Below are 17,723 nucleotides of genomic sequence, written 5' to 3' on the forward strand. Positions count from 1 at the left end.
TAGAGTGTTATTGAACAAAATTTTTAAAATTTTTTGTTAAAACAAAAAACATAGTGGAAATGTAAGATATTAAGAAGGAGTTCTCTCAAAACTGGAGATAGCTACTGTTGCTAAGGACTTTTAAATGTATGTTTTTGATTAGTTCAGATCTCTTAACTACTTTTAGGTAATGCTGAATATTTAGTTATATATTGTCATTTTTCATGCAATTAAATTTTCCCTTAAAATACTACTTTTAATATTGTATTCTCATGCAGCTTCCAGATTCTCTCCTGTCACATGTAGTTTTATTGATAAATCTGTAAATGACTGATCATTTCCTTCTGATTGAGTCATAGAAATTAAATTGGGCTGTGGTTATAGCTCAGTGGTAGAGCGCTTGCCTAGCGTGTATGAAGCATTGGGTTTGATCCTTAGCACCACATGAAAATAAATAAATGAAACAAAAGTATTTAAAAATACAAAAACATTAAAGAAAAAAATTAAGTTGTAGGATTTAGGGTATGAAAATTATTTTTTAAGTTTCTACATAAATATTGCTATCTTCTCAGTAGGTAGGCATTTAAAAAAAATTGTTTCTATCATTGACCATATATGAACTTCAGGAGTGTTGGGGAAAGAACAGGGCATACCCTTCTGGCTGTATGGGATAGTTCTCCCTCTGCTAAAGGTGACACTGATTCATATGGATTTGCACAAGAAACCAGAATCAAAGGTTTTTGTCATACTTGAAATGATTTACACAGTAAATGCTTGAAAAAAAAACACTCTTGATTATTGTCTAAGCAATTCAGTATTAACATATTAAGATATAAATCTATGACAATGATTTGTGAAGGATTCTGGCTAGAAAGAATTAATAACTACTCAAGCATAGCAAATAAATTAGTTCTAGTTGTTATGGCCTTTTAATTTGATTTGTTATCTGTTCAATAACTGAACTATTTTCTGTATTTGACTTTTATAGTATTAGAAAATGTAGTTCTTAAAATTAGAGAAGTAATAAAAAGGTAATCTAATGTAATGCAGGCATTTACAGATAGAGACAATATTGATAGTTTAATTTTAAAATGAGATTTTATTGTTTTGTGGGGCACTTTAAATTATTGGCATTTTATTTTTGAAAATTAATATGCTGTTTCAAAACTGTAGATTTATACATGATATATAATGTATTTCACTGACTCCTCTTTTTTTCAGTGTGTTCTTTTGTGTGAGTATGAAAAATGCTACACAAACTGCCAGTGTAGTAAAGAGTAGAAACATGGTGGTGCCTTTTATTGTTCCTTCAGTTTCACTGATTCTAATTATAGAAGCTTACATCACCTTAGTTGATGATAACAGCTTCTCGCTCCCTTTTGCATTTTCTTTCTAGATCACTCCCTAAGGATAGGTCATATTTCATGGTGCATGTATCCTGCTGGTGGCTTTGACAGGACTTTTTTGACAGCATGTGGTAATCAGTTAGTGGACATAGATGACAGTATGCTGAAGCACACTGTTTTTTACAAAAGAATAAGAGAAGGGTATAACATAGCCCTTCCTTCAGAAAAGCTAAGAAATAGACAGAATAGGCAGTTTGAAGGCAGAATTCCTGGGGGGCACCAGTAATTAGAGTGAACCACATCTGATAACTACAGAGATTCATTTCAGATGTTCAAGTTAGGCATGGGAGGAAAAGGGTGTCGAAAAGCTTGCTGTGTTCGTTTAAAAGGGCTGTATATTACCTCTGTCCACTGCAATGTGTATCATTTATTCATTAATTTTTCAAAAGGATTCAAGTGTTTTATTATGTAAATCAGTACCTTTAACAGTTTATATTTCAAAAACCAAACAATTACAACTAATTTACTGAAATGAGTGCCTGCATTTTATTTCGTACAACTACAGAATTATTTTCTTTTATTCCTCGCCTTTGAAATTTGGTTTCTCTAAATTGTAATTATGTTTCACTGTGCAGATGGAGGATAGACTGTATTTACTATGCTTGAGATTAGTATATATCTGGTTTTTCTTACTCATGTTTTTTTTTCATAATGCCTAGAATGTATATCTTCTGATAACCTGTCATAATCCATAATAACCTTTTTACTTCTTTCTTGTTTATGTTATTACTTACTGAAATAAGTGGTTTATATATAGTCAGTTTAGTAGCAATCAGAACCTTATCTTTGGTTTTCTACACAATAGTTTGAAATATTCCAGTTTATTTTTGTTTATAGTTTATACAGTTAATATTAATTTTAATAACTGTATAGCAATTACCTTTTTATAAAACTATTGTAATGTTTTGAAACTTTGTAGTAGTTTAAAGGGTCCTCTAAAAGATTTCATCAGTATGGCTTAGTATCATGGCATTTCATGTGCAGGGGAAGTGTATTCACAAATGGCTGTTCTTTGGTGATGATTCTAGACATTGTGTAGATCAGGACATTCTTCCTTGTTGCAGTTACTTCATTAGAATTGGTAAAATAATAAGGTGAGGTCATGATAAAATTCTGTGTGATGTAAGTGAAAAATAGCTTATTCTTAATAAATTACTATTCTCAAGGGATTTTCTTTCTTCAGTAATTAATTAAAAGGTTAAGACGTTTTTTTCTGAAGAAACAATTTTGTGTTTCAGGATGCTGTGAATTCATATGCTGAGTATAGAATTTGACCTGTTTATTTCTTTTCATTGTAGTGTTGTTGCACAGGGAGATTTTGCATAATAGGATCATCATATAGTTTTTTTTTCCTAGAATAGCAGATATTATGTGGTGATTGGTAGAATGAGAAGGATGATGTCATCTTCACTTACAAGCCAAACTGAAGGAAAAGAGTTTTGTTCCTTTATTGAGTTGGCATAAACCACAGTATATCTAACATATGGCATTATGGATTGTGTTTTACATGCTGTACAGTAGTTTTTTAAGCTGTTAAGTGACCATCCCCCCTTGCTCAGCTTGAGGTCCTTCTTTGTGTGATACCAGCATGATTTATAAAATGGGAAAGGTTTCCATTAGGATTTTGCTTTTTGATTTGGCTGTAATTTATCCTACTTACACTGTATGTGAATTGAAATTGAATTATATTTGAGTCCTGTTAGAATGATTATGAAGTACAAAATTTTGTCTTTTTGCCAATTTATCTTCAGCAAAAGTTTGTCTTCATCCATGTACAATGATTTTCCATTTAAAAAAAAAGATTAATATATTTTAATTTATATTCAAATGTTTAATATGTTTCAGATATCAACTCGGTTTGAATTAAAATGAAAAAATGCATTTGAGCTTGAAAATCAACCTGAACAAATCAAATATTCCATGTTTTACATTTAGAAAATTAGTCATGCTTATTTTATTTGAAATTTTATTTTATTTTTAAACTTATATTTTATGTATCTTCAATTTGGGGGAAAAAAGTTCTTGCATTTTTGGAATCATAACTTTATAATTATGTATTTTGAAGCATGACTTGTCTTTGTTCAGGATAATACTTAGTTTTACTTAGTTACATTCTAGTTATATAAGTAGCAGCATAATTTCAGATTGGCAGTATAGTGTTGTTCAAAAAGTGACTCAGACTTTGCCCAAGGGATATTAAGGAACCCCTCCCTCCTACCCTCCCCCCTTCTTGAGCCCAATGACAAGGTGTTTCTTCTGTAGTAACTGAAATCCTTTGTTAAAACTTGTCTTAATCTCCTTTTATGATGCATACCCTCACTCACTAAATTAAAAATATTAGGTGAATAAAGAAAAATGGTTCTGTTGCTTAATTTGTTTACTGATTGTTATTCTCGGAATTTTGCAATTTTGCTGCCTGAATGTGTAACTATTTTATCATTGGTAACTGTTTTGAGAGGCACTATTACAAGCTTAAGTGCTCAGGTGGGAGTATCTGCAGTTGATGCCTTGTGGCAGAAACATGAAGAAAGAAGAAGTGTGGGTACTAGAGTTATTGTTCTTTTCAGATAGGAAAGGGTGTGGCAAATGAATATTTTTCTGTAATTTTTAAAGAAAAAATGAGGCCATTTCCTTTTAGTTCAAGCTCATATTGGAAGGAGGTTTAATCATTTTCTCCTCTGACTCCTTCTGAGTTTTGCTGACCTCTCATCTCTTTCTAGGAATTTAGCAATGGGCCACAGAAATAATCTGTATACTATAGTATACAGATTATTATTCTTTTAAAGGAGTTGGTGCAATGCTGCATCTGTTGTTCTGAAGATTTTTTTCAACTTTTTCTTGCAAGAATGAAATTATATTTATTAAGCTTTACTGTTTTCATATAAATCTTAGCACCAGTTTTTATATTTTTAATGTTAGAGTAGACGTGAAGATTATACCTTTCAGAACAATTGTTAGATAAAAAGCAAGTTTCGCCAACAAAAATCCCTCAATTCGTATTGTTACAAAATATACATGTGACATCTGAGTACTAGACTGCCTTATGTATTTGGAATGCAAGAGTATCTCACCAGAGCTAATTATTATCCCTTGGGAGGACAATGCTGTGTTAAATTTGAATAATAATTTACAAGTATGGCTTCTGAAATATAGCTTTATATCAATGTACAGAATTGAAACTCAAAATGGATTTTTAAAACAAATGCAAAGGGTGTGTAAGTGAATTTTTTTTCTTACAGAATTCAGCTTGCTGACATGTCTCACTGAAAGAGAGGAGAGAGAGAGAGAGAGAGAGAGAGAGAGAGAGAGAGAGAGAGAGAGAGAGAGTGTGTGTGTGTGTGTGTGTGTGTGTGTGTGTGTGTGTGTGGTGTTTTCAATAAATTGCTCTTTGGGCTACATCTGCACATACAGTAGCCAATTGATCTAATGCAGTTTCTGAAGGCTTTCTGTACAGGTGATGTCATCCTTTTAGCTCTATTCTCCTCCCACTCTCTTTCCTTCTTATTAGATATTTCATCTTACTGCAGAGCATAGAATCAATAGGAGCTTCTCCTTAGGGAACTGCTCTGAAACAGACAAGGACAGTAGGAATTAAGACACTAACGTAGAATCTTGCTTTATCAAAAGATGAAGTGTTTTTGTATCATATTATACATAAATTTTTAACCAGAAAAGCCAGACTTAGATCAACAGCACTGTCTTACTGATGCATTAGAACAAGAAGCAGTACTGCAGAGCTGTAAACAGTGCTTGCGAAAAGAGGAAATAATTTGAATTTTGGAGATTTCTCAAGCATTCTACAGGATAAACCTCTTATGGCATACATTTTTTCTAACTACTATTTGTTCAGTGGGTTTTTTTTTATTTTTAACCTCTGATGGTTATGCATATAAAGAAGAAACTTTTAATCTTTAGGATACAGTATTTTGGTTTGCTTCAGATGAAGAAGGATACTGCAGTGCTTATTCTACAGACTGAAATAAGTTGAAGAAGAAACAACTATAATAGAGAAGAAAGGTTTCATAGAATCCAGGAACACAGATTTGGTGCATGTTGCCTTATTTGCTTTGATTGGTACAGTATTAACTGTTAAGCTACCATGGTGCATGTCTGGTGCATGTCTGTGCCAGGTGCCTGAAGACACATGTAAATGTCCAAACAGCCAAAATTCTAAACTTCTTTATTTACCATGCTTTGCTTGTTAAAGTGAACATTCTAATAAGGACCATTACAGTTATTTAGAACAATACTCTTAAGCTTCTGAAGGCTCCTGATTTCAGTTTGTAAAGGGGTTTGGAGAAGCTGCGTTTATATAATACTACAGTGGTGTATGATTTGTAAAAAGAAACTTAACAATTTTGTCAACATTCTCATTGGTGTGGCTCTGAAAAAGAAACTACCAGCCTAGGAAATGGCTTTTCTTGTTCGCTGTTATGCCAATTGTCTTCAGCCATGGGCCTCCAAAGTAAGTAATTATTATTTTCTTTGAGATTGATATAATACAGTTATTAAATTTAAATTATATTTTGAATTATATTAGCCTTACCATGCTAGTATATTTTCTAAAATTTGAAGAACTACAAAGCAGCCTAAAAAGCTCAATATTATTGCTATTTTGTTTTTAATTCAAAGACATCTGTAAAGCATTTTAATATTACCTCTGAAACAATTTGAAAAGTATCTTTTAAATAATCTGTTGTCTTGAAAAATGTAGTGCATTTAATGTGTACTCTCTTCAGACTGAATTGTCATTTGTTTCTGGCCTTTACTAAAACTATAATCATACTCTTTTAACTTGAATTTATTTTGTTGCTTTACTTTCTTCAACAGCTGGTATATTTAGATATATGAGTGAAATCCTTATATTTTACAACATTTTTTACTAATATGGTGCTAGAGATAAGTTATGATTGAAGAGTACAGGTTTTTGAAGATTAGATGGTAATTCATAAGCAGTAAAATAATATGAAAAAACACTGTATGAATGTAAAAATATTTAATAATGTTATGAAGTATTTTTGAAGTAGTAATAGATAAACCTTTTGTCATTTTAAAGCAAACATATTAACTCTGAAAATAGCAAAATGCCACATATAGAAAATGCTAGGTTGTTGCAAAATACATACTGTAATTCAGTAAATTTTATTGTTCATAGTGGCTATTCATAACATCTGCAGCTTTATGCCACTTGAGTCATCATTCCTGTCTTGTGTGCTAATTTCAAAACAAATACAGGTGTATAAATTTTTAGTTTTATATAACTGTTTTAGAAAATATTTTAATAATAATATTGAATGTTAAAATTTCTTCATGGATCTCTAGAATAGAGACAGAAGCCCTTTTCAGGAAGGTATGAAAGTCTTTGTTTAAAGGTTTCCCTGTTGATCATGACTAAGGGAGAAATACCGTGCCAGCATCATGGTGTACTGTTTTATTTGGCTTAGCTCATTGTATATCTTTTCTAAAGGCATCTTCTGGAAGGACTTAAATTCTCTATTCATTTGACTAATAGCTGATTCTAATGTAAAGAGATGGAAAGAAATCTAGATACACAATCTATTCATGCTATTATCTGCACATATTTAGAGGATAGCCTCTTTAGTGCAAATGCCACCTGTGGGGCCCAAGCATTACTGAAGCTTGATAGTGGCACTAATAAGGTTTCAAACTATGTGTGGAAGATAAATGGGTGAGACCAAATCAGGCAAAACTTAACAATGAAGCATAGGGGTTGTTTTTTAAGATTACCAACAAAAACACTTTGGAGGTACTAATAGACAACTTTTGATCAGAGATTTAGCAAGTATAGAAGAATTCATAAAAGTACATGTCTTCTTCCCTTCTTCCCTATCTCCAATGTTACTACTGACAGAATTTTAGTCTTAAATTGTAATGACACATTAAGCCTGTCATTAAATTTTTATTGCTTGGAACTTCTGATTCCCTAATACATTTTCTTGTTTTTAATTTAGTGATCTATGTATTCTGCTTATGTTACTTAGTATTTCACTGCGCCAAATTCATTTATTTTCTTGCTAAAATAAGTAGTTCTATCAGCAAGGTCCTTAGGGGATGAATCTTAAGTCTTTGTATGTTCAAGATTCCTATTTATATTTTATCCTTAAAATGATGTTGAGTTTGTCATAAAATAACAAGTCCAATGTCTTTTCCTTTTAGGACTTTGAAAAAGCTAATGTACTGTCTTCAGCTGATTATAATTTTTGTTATGTTACTTTAAGTAATCTGTTTTTCTTCTTGTTAGTGGTGGCTAATTATGTTTTTATTTGTTTTATCCTTGGTGCTATCAAGTTTTATCATAGATTGTCTAATGTTTTGTTTTCTTTCCCCTTCTTGGTACTTGAAGGACTCTAACAAAAGTTAAGATTCTCATTTGTCTTCAGTTATGAGAACTTTGTAGTTTATGGAGAAAAAAATTACAATTGCTTCTTTTATCTAGTCTCTCCACATCTTGGAAATCAGAGTCTGTCAGTAATGTCTGTAAACATTTATTTCAGTTTCAGTTTCTGACTCACTAATTCATTTTCTATTTGTAACCAGTACTAGTCATATTTTAGATTTGTAAGTTTAACCATATATTATATATGGAGTTTGTTAAATGATGCTTTTCCTAACTACTTTTGTTTTCATTTTATGGATGCTCTTCTTTTTCCTTATTGTTTTTTTAGCTCCTTCTTCAAGTATAAATCCTTCTCTTGGTTGTGTTTTTGGATTTCTTTCAGAGTAGTTGACTTTTCTCAGGGAAGGTTTTAGTTGGGGGCTTGCTTTCGTGGTCTACTAGGGTTGTTTAATGGGACTGTTTACTAGGTGGAAGAGGCAGATCACTTGGGTTTCTGTTCTCCTTCTTTTAGGTGCTTTTGGAGTTGTTAGTCATTGAAAATTTATGCAAACCTAAATCATTTCTCAGTCCATATTACTTTGATTGTCCTCATCATTTGACAAAGCTGATTGTTCCCTCCTTCAGAGACTTTCTTCAAAATAAAAGTCTTCACCGTGACCTACAAGGCAATGTGATGCCTTCCTCTCTCCCAGCACTCTTTCTTACTCCACCCACTGTGGTTTTCTTACTTGTTCTCAAACTTGACAAGCATTTTTATACCTACTTCCTCTTTTCTCAATGAGTCTGTCTGCCTTTACTTTTATAAATATTAACTATAAATATTGATTAAAATTTTCTCTTTGATTTCAAAAATATTAAAGTGGGAAGAAATGCCTTAGAATTAAAAAATAATAATAATTAGATCATTTAACTCTCATCTTTTACAAAATAATGAGGAATACACTAAATTTCACCAGTAGTTTTGCATGCCTCAGGCATAGTACTATGATGATCTGGTAGATATACCCAGGGCTAATAAGATTGGATACAGTTGTTTCCTCTGGGTTTTTGAGAAATTTTAGACTGTCCACAAAACAAACTGCAGACTACTTTTTAGATCTTGGAAACATGACCACCCTCCACCACTCCCACCCCTATCCTCCTCAGATGACACTTTTCTGCATATGTCACTATGTCAAGTCCTGGAAACGTCCTTAAAATTCTGGTGGTTCACTTTTAATTTCATAAGGCTTCCATCTTCTTGTGCTTTGACTAGTGTCTCCTGTCCCTCATCTGTGTGATTTTTCTTTTACTTCATCTTCTGTGTTTCCAGAGTAGTCTCTTCCAACCACTTACTTGCTTAAAACTATTTGAAGGTTTTCTTTTAGTATGGAAATCTATGCCCCTAGGAATGCCATATCTGGCATCACATCCCTACCTGAGATATATTGGGTTGCTTATGGTTTCTGAATACAGCATGTCTCTAGCCTGATGCCATTCAACAGAAATGTAAAATACTAATAAGGTATTCTACTTTTTTTGTTATTGTTTCAGGTCTTCTAAATTCAGTCCATATTTTACACTCACAGCACATCTGTGTCCGAACTATCCTTCCTTGAAATGCTCAATATGTGTGACTGGTGTTATTGTGTTGAGTGCTATAGTTCTGGGTCTTAGTCAGCACTGTTTAGTCTTGATTATTCCCAGGACTCATCTTGAACATTATTCTTCCTACTATCTATCCAGTGAGAATGAGGTCTAAGTTACATTCGTTATTTTAACTTTAAAAAAAAAAAATTGAATCTCCCAAACTCCCAAAGATTCAATTTGTGTTGTGGCCAGCATCAAATATACACTAGGTGCTCCTAGTTCAGCAGAGGGAAAATTAGACCACCAAGCCTGTTAGAAATGTTTTATATATATAATAAATTAGTAGAGGGTAGAGTTCTGAAATGTCTTCCTTTAAGCAGCACATTGGCACTTTTTAATATGTATCCAAGAATTATATTTATATCTTGGTCATTTTAAAACTAACAAGTAAGTGACTTGCAGATAGGCACAGAAATTATGTTTTTAAAGGAAGTTTTAATAATGCAGTTTGGAGTTTAACTGATTTTTGAGGATTGCTGTTCTGTTGGAGAATTGATTTTTTAAGTATATTTAAGTACATTTTTAGGGTTAATAGTATATAGTATTTAAGTGAAATAATGTTTGAGTATGGTTTGTAAGGGACTAAAAGTTTCACATAGCAAAAAGTATCTTTAGATTCTTGGTTGTGGCAGATTATTCTTGAAGGCTAAGTTTAAAACATGAAGTGGAACTTAGAACATGCATGTAACATTATTTTTATGCTATATGTGTCTGCATTCCAGTTGATCTCCATACTTCCTTTGCCCTTCTATGCTGAAAGTATTTCTCATGACCATTTCTTGGCCAAACATGTAAATTGCCCTCTAAATTTTTCTTGGAGGGATACCTGGGATTGTCCTAAAATTAATTGCCATGTAAGTATTTCTTTTTGGATACATGGAATTATCCAAAAGCACTATTTCACATTTGTAGGATGCTGATAAGAATATTGAGGAAAAGTAACTTTGAAGAATCCTATGTGAAACAGATTTCTTTTTTCTGGGACTTCCTGACTCTTCCATATATACATTTGTTATCAAAAGAGTAGAGAGGCATAAGAATATCATTGTTTTCCAACAGCCAAATACTCATGGTTTTTATCTCCTAGAATAGCTCTAAACAATTGACAACACATTATGCTGAGTGAAATACTGAATATGCATATGCTAAATTTCTTTTTGTTTCCTGTACAGAAGATCAAATGAAATCTCGTCTGTTCAGATATCCTTGGAAACCTGAACAGCAAAGTGTTCAGAAGTCAAATATATTCATTTATTTATGCTGTACATACTTAATGAGCAGACATGTATACAAGATAGGTATCACTATGCCAAGCCTTCATTTGGTAATAAAAGTGGGGGGGGGGGTATTAACTTTTATATATATATATATGAGAGATACAGAAAACGTGAGTTCCACATTCAGAGCAGTAGAGTGAAAATGGAACTTTTTAAATCTTCAAAATATACACTATGATAGGTTAAGCATTTAAGACTTGAAATCTTTCTATTACTGCAACAAACATTGTCTGCTGAGAAATATAGCTGCTCTTAATGTCATTGTTTTTCCCCCAGATCTATAGTAGCCTATTGAAATCAAATTCAAAATTCCCACATGGTATTCATGATTGCATTCTTTCTGTATAGTCTCTCCTCAGTATCTCTCTGTCGCTATATCTTCAGTCAAGAACACTCTATATACTTAAATAATGACTATGTTTCAAGCTCAACCACATACTCCCACCCCTACCCCACCATGTAGGCTCCAGTAGAGGATAAAAGTTCAAATCTGGGAAATGTATGAAGGAGTCTAGAAAATGGGAAAGTTTTGCCAGATCTGATGGACTGAAAGGATGAGAATGAATTGAGTTTGCTGATGAAAAGTTGAGGCTGGATCAGGAAGAAAAGGAAAAAGAGCAGATAAGCTGCAAGAGAAAGTTAAAGGAACCAATAATTTATTTTGAAGGAACAGAACCTTTATGTTACTTCATTTGTTATAAAGAAAATAGAAATTATTGAGTATTGAAAAGAAATTGATTTAGAGTCAGTTTGCCTGGGTGTCATCCCAGCTTTTCTGCTTTCTAGCTGTGTGACCAAGGGCAAACATTATACTTTCTCTAAGCCTTGGCTTACTAATCTGTCAGTTGGGTATAATAATAGTATTTACCTCTTCTAGTTCTTTGATTAGAGTAGGTAATCTGTATAAAAGGCATGTAAAGTGTATTTGCGACTGTTTATGTATTTACTACAAGTAAGAAACACTCAAATGGTAACTGGAATCACCAGTCATTATTGTTCCTATCCCTTAGGAAGTTTGGGGGAATGAAGTCTGTTTTCTTTGATATAAAAAGCAAATGGTATTTGCTTATATATACTCTCTGCTCTTAAACTAAGCTCCTTAAAAGCAAGACCTATCTGTTATCATGTTGATCTGACCACCAACATCCCTGGCACAAAGTATAGTATCATAGAGAGTGCTAGAATCAAATAGGACTGGGTTTGAATCCTAATTCACTACTTCTTGAGGGTGAAATTGGGAAATTATGTAATTTTACTGCTTGCGTTTTTTATCATAAAGAAGGAATAAGAATAATAACCTGCTTTTTAGGAAGTCGTGAAATGAATATCAGTCAATACATTATAAGCATTACCAAACCTATTTCCAGACTCGTTCTGGCTTTGGTTTATTACTCTGGTATCACTTGTATGAATGACTTTCTTCTCCTTAGTCTTCTTACTTCTTCTCTTGGTTTTCTTACTTGGAAGTCTTATAGTGTTATAACATCTCCTATCCTGGCCAGGTGCAGTGGCACATGCCTGTAATCCCACCAGCTTGAGAGTCTAAGACAGGAAGATCGAGAGTTCAAAGCTGGCGTCGGCAAAAGTGAGATGCTAAGCAACTCAGTGAGAAGACATTGTAAATAAAATACAAATAGGTGGCAGTAGCACATGGGAAAATGAACTCTCCCTTTTTGGTTCACCCCTTTTCTTTGGCTGTATTTGATTACAGTATAAGATGTTCTTTTTTTTTTTTTTTTTAAAGAGAGAATTTTTTAATATTTATTTTTTTAAGTTTTCGGCAGACACAACATCTTTATTTGTATGTGGATCGAACCCAGCGCCCGCACGCATGCCAGGCGAGCGTGCTACCGCTTGAGCCACATCCCTGTGTGTGTGTGTGTGTTTTAATAGTATTCCTACGCTTTACAATGGGAATAGCTGATATTTTTATTTGGTGGTAAAAAGGGGTGAGGTTTGTCCTTTGAAATACCGTTAGTAATGGCAATCTCTTTTGAAAAACATTCAGTGATCTTGCTACTCTGTTAGGTTTGCCTAATTATTTTAGAAAGTGCCATCTGCTTGTTACTATTTAAAAGATTTTTAGTAAGAATGAAAAATTTAGGTTAAAAATGAAGTTGTACAGTAATGTACATAAAATGAAAATGTGCTGCAAAAGTGACATTATATTAAAATCTCCTAAAAACATAAAGTTTGACATTTAGAATAACTAAAATTATTTTTCTTCTTCAGCTTCCAGCTGATCTTACCAAGATGCACCTCACAGACAACCCTCATCCACAGGTGACTCATGTGTCTTCTAGTCAGTCTGGTTGTAGCATTGCCAGTGATTCTGGGAGCAGCAGTTTATCTGATATCTATCAGGTAATATCTTAGGATTGTGTGCTGTGCATATAGCGTTTTTATTCTGCAAAATACTCTGTGCCTATGCCTTAGATGGTCATGTATCTTTTAATTAGAATATGAAATTCAAGCATAAGGTCTTTTCAAAAGTATGTTTTATATACTGCTTCAAATTCATAAGTATAATTAAGAAGATGATCTATATTTTGAGAAGGATTTAGTAAGTATAGTTTAGTAATATATGACTGTAACATTCTCTCTCATTTTTTTTTAATCCAGGCAAATCTATCTTACTATATAATGCTTTGGTTAAAAAAGAAAGTAAGAAAAGTTTTTTGAAACCCCTGAACTCAAACTTATAAAAAGGTTGATATTTAGTTGTATAAGTCTGCTAACTATAAGTCATGAAGAAATTTATAGTTGTTTATGAATTGTAAAGACTATTATTATATAACATGAATTACATACAAAATTAGTAAATTTGCAGACTTTCCCATTCTTAAAACCCCAATAGAAACTTTTAAACTTACTGAGATTTTCAGTGATTGTGTAATAGAAAGAGGGGCTCTGGAAAGACCCATACACAGAGAGAATCCTCACAAAACCCTGCTGAGGTTAAATCCAAATTAGGTTCAAGTCAGTGCAGTGTTTCATGATCCTGATAGTGGAATGTCTGTGAGATTTTATTTAATGTAAGATGTTAGGAACAGTTCCCTAGGTATGAGTTTTTATGTCCTGAAGTGCAGTGGTGGTTGATGTCATAGATTATAAAACATAAAACATTACATGTTAATTATATGAAACACACATAATAATCAGAACCAAGATGACTTGATGTTGAATGAAATTAACATGTAATTTACCCTCCTTTATTACAACCTATATGAAGACAGATCACTTCCATTACCTAAGAAAGAACACTATGCCTTTTTGTCCCCCCTCCTGATCCATAACCCCCAGCAACCACCAATCTTTTTTTTCCCCTAATAGTTTTTATATTTTCTAGAAAGGCATATAAATGAAATCATATGGTTTTAAAAAAACATGATGCAATGAAACTTTCAGATTAACCAATAAAATAAAAGTAAGTTTTAATGAATTTAGGGAGACTGAACAGGTAAAAGGAATAGAAATTAAAATTGTATAAAAAGGAACTCAGAAATTTAAAGGAGAAAATTATGGTAGTGCTGTTGTGACATGTTTGAAATAAATCACAGAATCAGTCTTGAAGCAAGACATGGAACTTTTGTTTCACCAGAAGGACAGGAGGCTGCAAGCAGGTCACCCGTGTACCCCTTGACACCCTTCAGAATTTGGGCTTTTATATTCAAAGCCACAATCTACTTGTAAGTCAAACCCATACAAGATACGAAGTGGATCAGAATTCAGGGAACAGCACATTCCCCAATAAAAATGGGGACTAAAAGGAGACTATCTTACATTATATAAAAATAAACATTTTTCAACCACTATGTGATGTTAAATAGGGTGTGCAAAGCAGGATGACAGAGGCAGGGTTTTCTCATTGGCGAAGTGGGGATTTTGGTTTTGGTGGGGGTTTTTTTGTTTTTGTTTTTTTAAAATATGAAATGGAGGCTCAGGGTAAAATGGAGTTTGTCTGGTCAAGGCACATATAGTTTGTCCCCTAACAGTGCTAAATCAAAATGCAAAAATGTAAAATATTTAAGAGTAACCAAAGAAAGTAAAAATTCTCAAACTGTTACACTCAGGGCAGTACTGAAAGAAATGCCATAAAGGTTAAAACAAAAACAAGCCAACATATAAAAACAGAAGGGAACAAAAAAACACTACAAATCTAAAAAATACACACGTCTATATACTTATATATATTTCTGTACATAGAAATATATATAAGTATATAGAAATATGTATAAGTATATATATAAGTATATTCAAGACCTTCAATTGACATCATTACCAGTGTTTTCTTACTGGTGGTAGGTTTGTGGGTAGTTTTTATTATGTTTCTTAAGCAAACATTCTGTTTTTGACAAATCTTAAGGATGATATAAAGAGTGTATTATTAAAAATAAAAGTTGAAAAAATTTGAGAAAAGAGAAAGGATTAATTACTAAAGGGTAAAAGAAATTATCTACATTGGCAATACTTAGAAAACTGAATATACTTGATTACAAGTGTGTATTGCCAGTACCTTAAAGAGCAATAGTTTAATTGTCTGGAGCACCTAACAGTAACTCTTAGCAGGAAAACTGTTTATACCATTTTATATTGCCAAATACATGGCTAAAAATCTATGCATTTCTACTGAGCTACACCCCTAGCATCCTATTCATTTCCTTCTTTAGAGTTTTTATGTCTTATTATTTAAAAATAGAAACTCTTGGCTCTCAGAGAAAGTTATTTACCACAGTTTGGGGGGTGGGATGCAAGGAATTGTTTCAGTGAATATGTTTATAAAATCAGATTAGCTTATAACGTTTGGCTGAAAGTAGGTTAGGATGTTGGATTATTCTTGGATGAAATATTCTATGCATTATCAGAGTTCTCTAAAAGAAATGCTTCTTTCTGGATTTCTTTTTCTCTATATCAGTCCTTTTTCAATAGTAGGAAAATTGTGAAATACTGACTTTTGAAGAAAAGAGTTTGTCTTTTCATTAACTAATTCTTAAATAGCCTTAGTTTCTATGTGGAAAATAAATGTGTTCCTAAAACTTTGTTATGACAATAATACAATTCCTTAATTTATGACTCTACTGACAGTCTTATCAGACAAGACTGTCACTTTTCCACGGGTATCTTTGTTTTTTTTTTTTTTAATTTGTTTGGCTACTCCCATTTTTTCAAGTCCTGTTTAATTTGCAAGAATATTTGAATCACATCACTTCTATATTTAAAAAGTGTTTAGAGAAGAAACTTTTTAGATCGAATCCATCCCATTTATTGATTCTTGGTTTTAATTCTTGCTCTTACAGGAGTCCTATTAAGGAAGTTGGGGCTTAATCCCACATGATGAAGATTAGGGCCTACTTTTTCTTCTATTTAGACACAGAGTCTCTGGTTTAATTCCTGGGTCCTTGATCCACTTTTGAGTTGAGTTTTGTGCATGATGAGAGATAGGGATTTAATTTCATTTTGTTGCATATGGATTTCCAGTTTTTCTAGGACCATTTGTTGAAGAGGCTATTATTTTTCCAATGCATGTTTTTGCCTTTTTTTTTTGCCACCTTTGTCTAATATAAGATAATTGTATTCTTGTGGGTTAGTCTCTGTATCCTGTATTTTGTACCATTGGTCTACCAGTTTTCTTTGATGCCAATACCATGCCGTTTTTATTACCGTTGCTCTGTAGTATAGTTTAAGGTCTGGTTTAGTGATGCCACCTGCTTCACTCTTTCTGCTAAGGATTGCTTTAGGTATTCTGGGTCTCTTATTTTTCCAGATGAATTTCATGTTGCTTTTTCTATTTCTATGAATAATGCCATTCTTGGGAGCAAATTTTTACCCCTCACACATCAGATAGAGCACTAATGTCTAGGATACGTAAAGAACTCAAAAAGCTAAGCACCAAAAAGAAAAATAAATAACCCAATCAATAAATGGGCCAAGGACCTGAATAGACACTTCTCAGAAGAGGATATACAATCAATCAACAAATTTATGAAAAAATTGCTCATCATCTCTAGCATTTAGAGAAATGCAAATCAAAACTACTCTAAAATATCATCTCACTCCAGTCAGAATGGCAGCTGTTATGAAGAAACAACAATAAATGTTGGTGAGGATGTGAGGGAAAAGGTACACTCATACATTGATGGTGGGACTGCAAATTGGTGCAGCCAATATGGAAAGCAGTATGGAGATTCTTTGGAAAACTGGGAATGAAACCACCGTTTGACCCAGCTATTCCCCTTCTCAGTCTATACCCAAAGGACTTAAAACTGCATATTACAGGGACACAGCCACATCAATGTTCATAGCAGCACAATTCACAATAGCTAAAATGTGGAACCAACCTAGATGCCCTTCAGTAGGTGAATGGATAAAAAAAAATGTGGCATATGTACACAATGGAATATTACTCCGCAATAAAAGAGAATAAGATCATGGCATTTGCAGGTAAATTGATGGCATTGGAGATGATAATGCTAAATGAAGTTAGCCAATTCCAAAAAACAAATGCCAAATGTTTTCTCTGATATAAGAAGGCTGATTCATAGTGGGGTAAAGAGAGGGAGCATGGGAGGAAAAGATGAACTCTAGATAGGGCAGATGGGGCCGGGCAGGGAGTTAGCAAGGATGGTGGAATATGATGGACATCATTATCCAAAGTACATGTATGAAGACACGAACTGGAGTGAACATACTTTGTATACATTATATACAAGCAGAGATATGAAAAATTGTGCTATATATGTGTAATAAGAATTGTAGTGCATTCTGCTATCATTTATTTTTTTTAAATCAATTAAAAAAATAAAAAGTGGGGGCTGGGGATGTGGCTCAAGCGGTAGCGGGCTCGCCTGTCATGCGTGCGGCCCGGGTTGGATCCTCAGCACCACATACAAAGATGTTGTGTCTGCCGAAAACTAAAAAATATTTAAAAAATAAATAAATAAAAAGTGTTTAGTTCCCACCATTACCTGATTTACACTCTTCATTATAAATTCAGATCTTTCACCTCTCACCACAATTTGCAGTTTGGTTTTATATTCCAGTATTCCCCTATTTATACATTCTAGATTCAGCTTC

The 17,723-nt window shown here is 33.0% G+C and overlaps 1 protein-coding gene across 13 annotated transcripts in view; it reads left to right on the top strand.

Annotated features, from left to right (window-relative positions):
• Rapgef6 (Rap guanine nucleotide exchange factor 6) overlaps positions 1-17,723 on the top strand; it is a 214,313-nt gene that overhangs the window by 114,628 nt on the left and 81,962 nt on the right. For 10 of the 13 annotated variants that reach the window (XR_013439379.1, XR_013439380.1, XM_040271793.2 and 7 more), the window contains one exon: positions 12,882-13,013. The exons of 1 other annotated variant lie outside the window; for it this stretch is intronic. Coding sequence is in view for 10 of the 12 variants with exons in the window: in XM_040271793.2 (XP_040127727.2) it covers positions 12,882-13,013 (132 nt within the window). In the remaining 2 variants the exon portion in view is untranslated. Of the gene's footprint in view, positions 1-4,905; positions 5,851-12,881; positions 13,014-17,723 lie in introns of those variants that run through there. 2 more of the 13 variants (XM_021733612.3, XM_005335799.4) reach the window with 1 other exon arrangement.

The sequence above is a fragment of the Ictidomys tridecemlineatus genome, chromosome 1, assembly GCF_052094955.1.
Source record: "Ictidomys tridecemlineatus isolate mIctTri1 chromosome 1, mIctTri1.hap1, whole genome shotgun sequence".
Lineage (NCBI taxonomy): Eukaryota > Metazoa > Chordata > Mammalia > Rodentia > Sciuridae > Ictidomys > Ictidomys tridecemlineatus.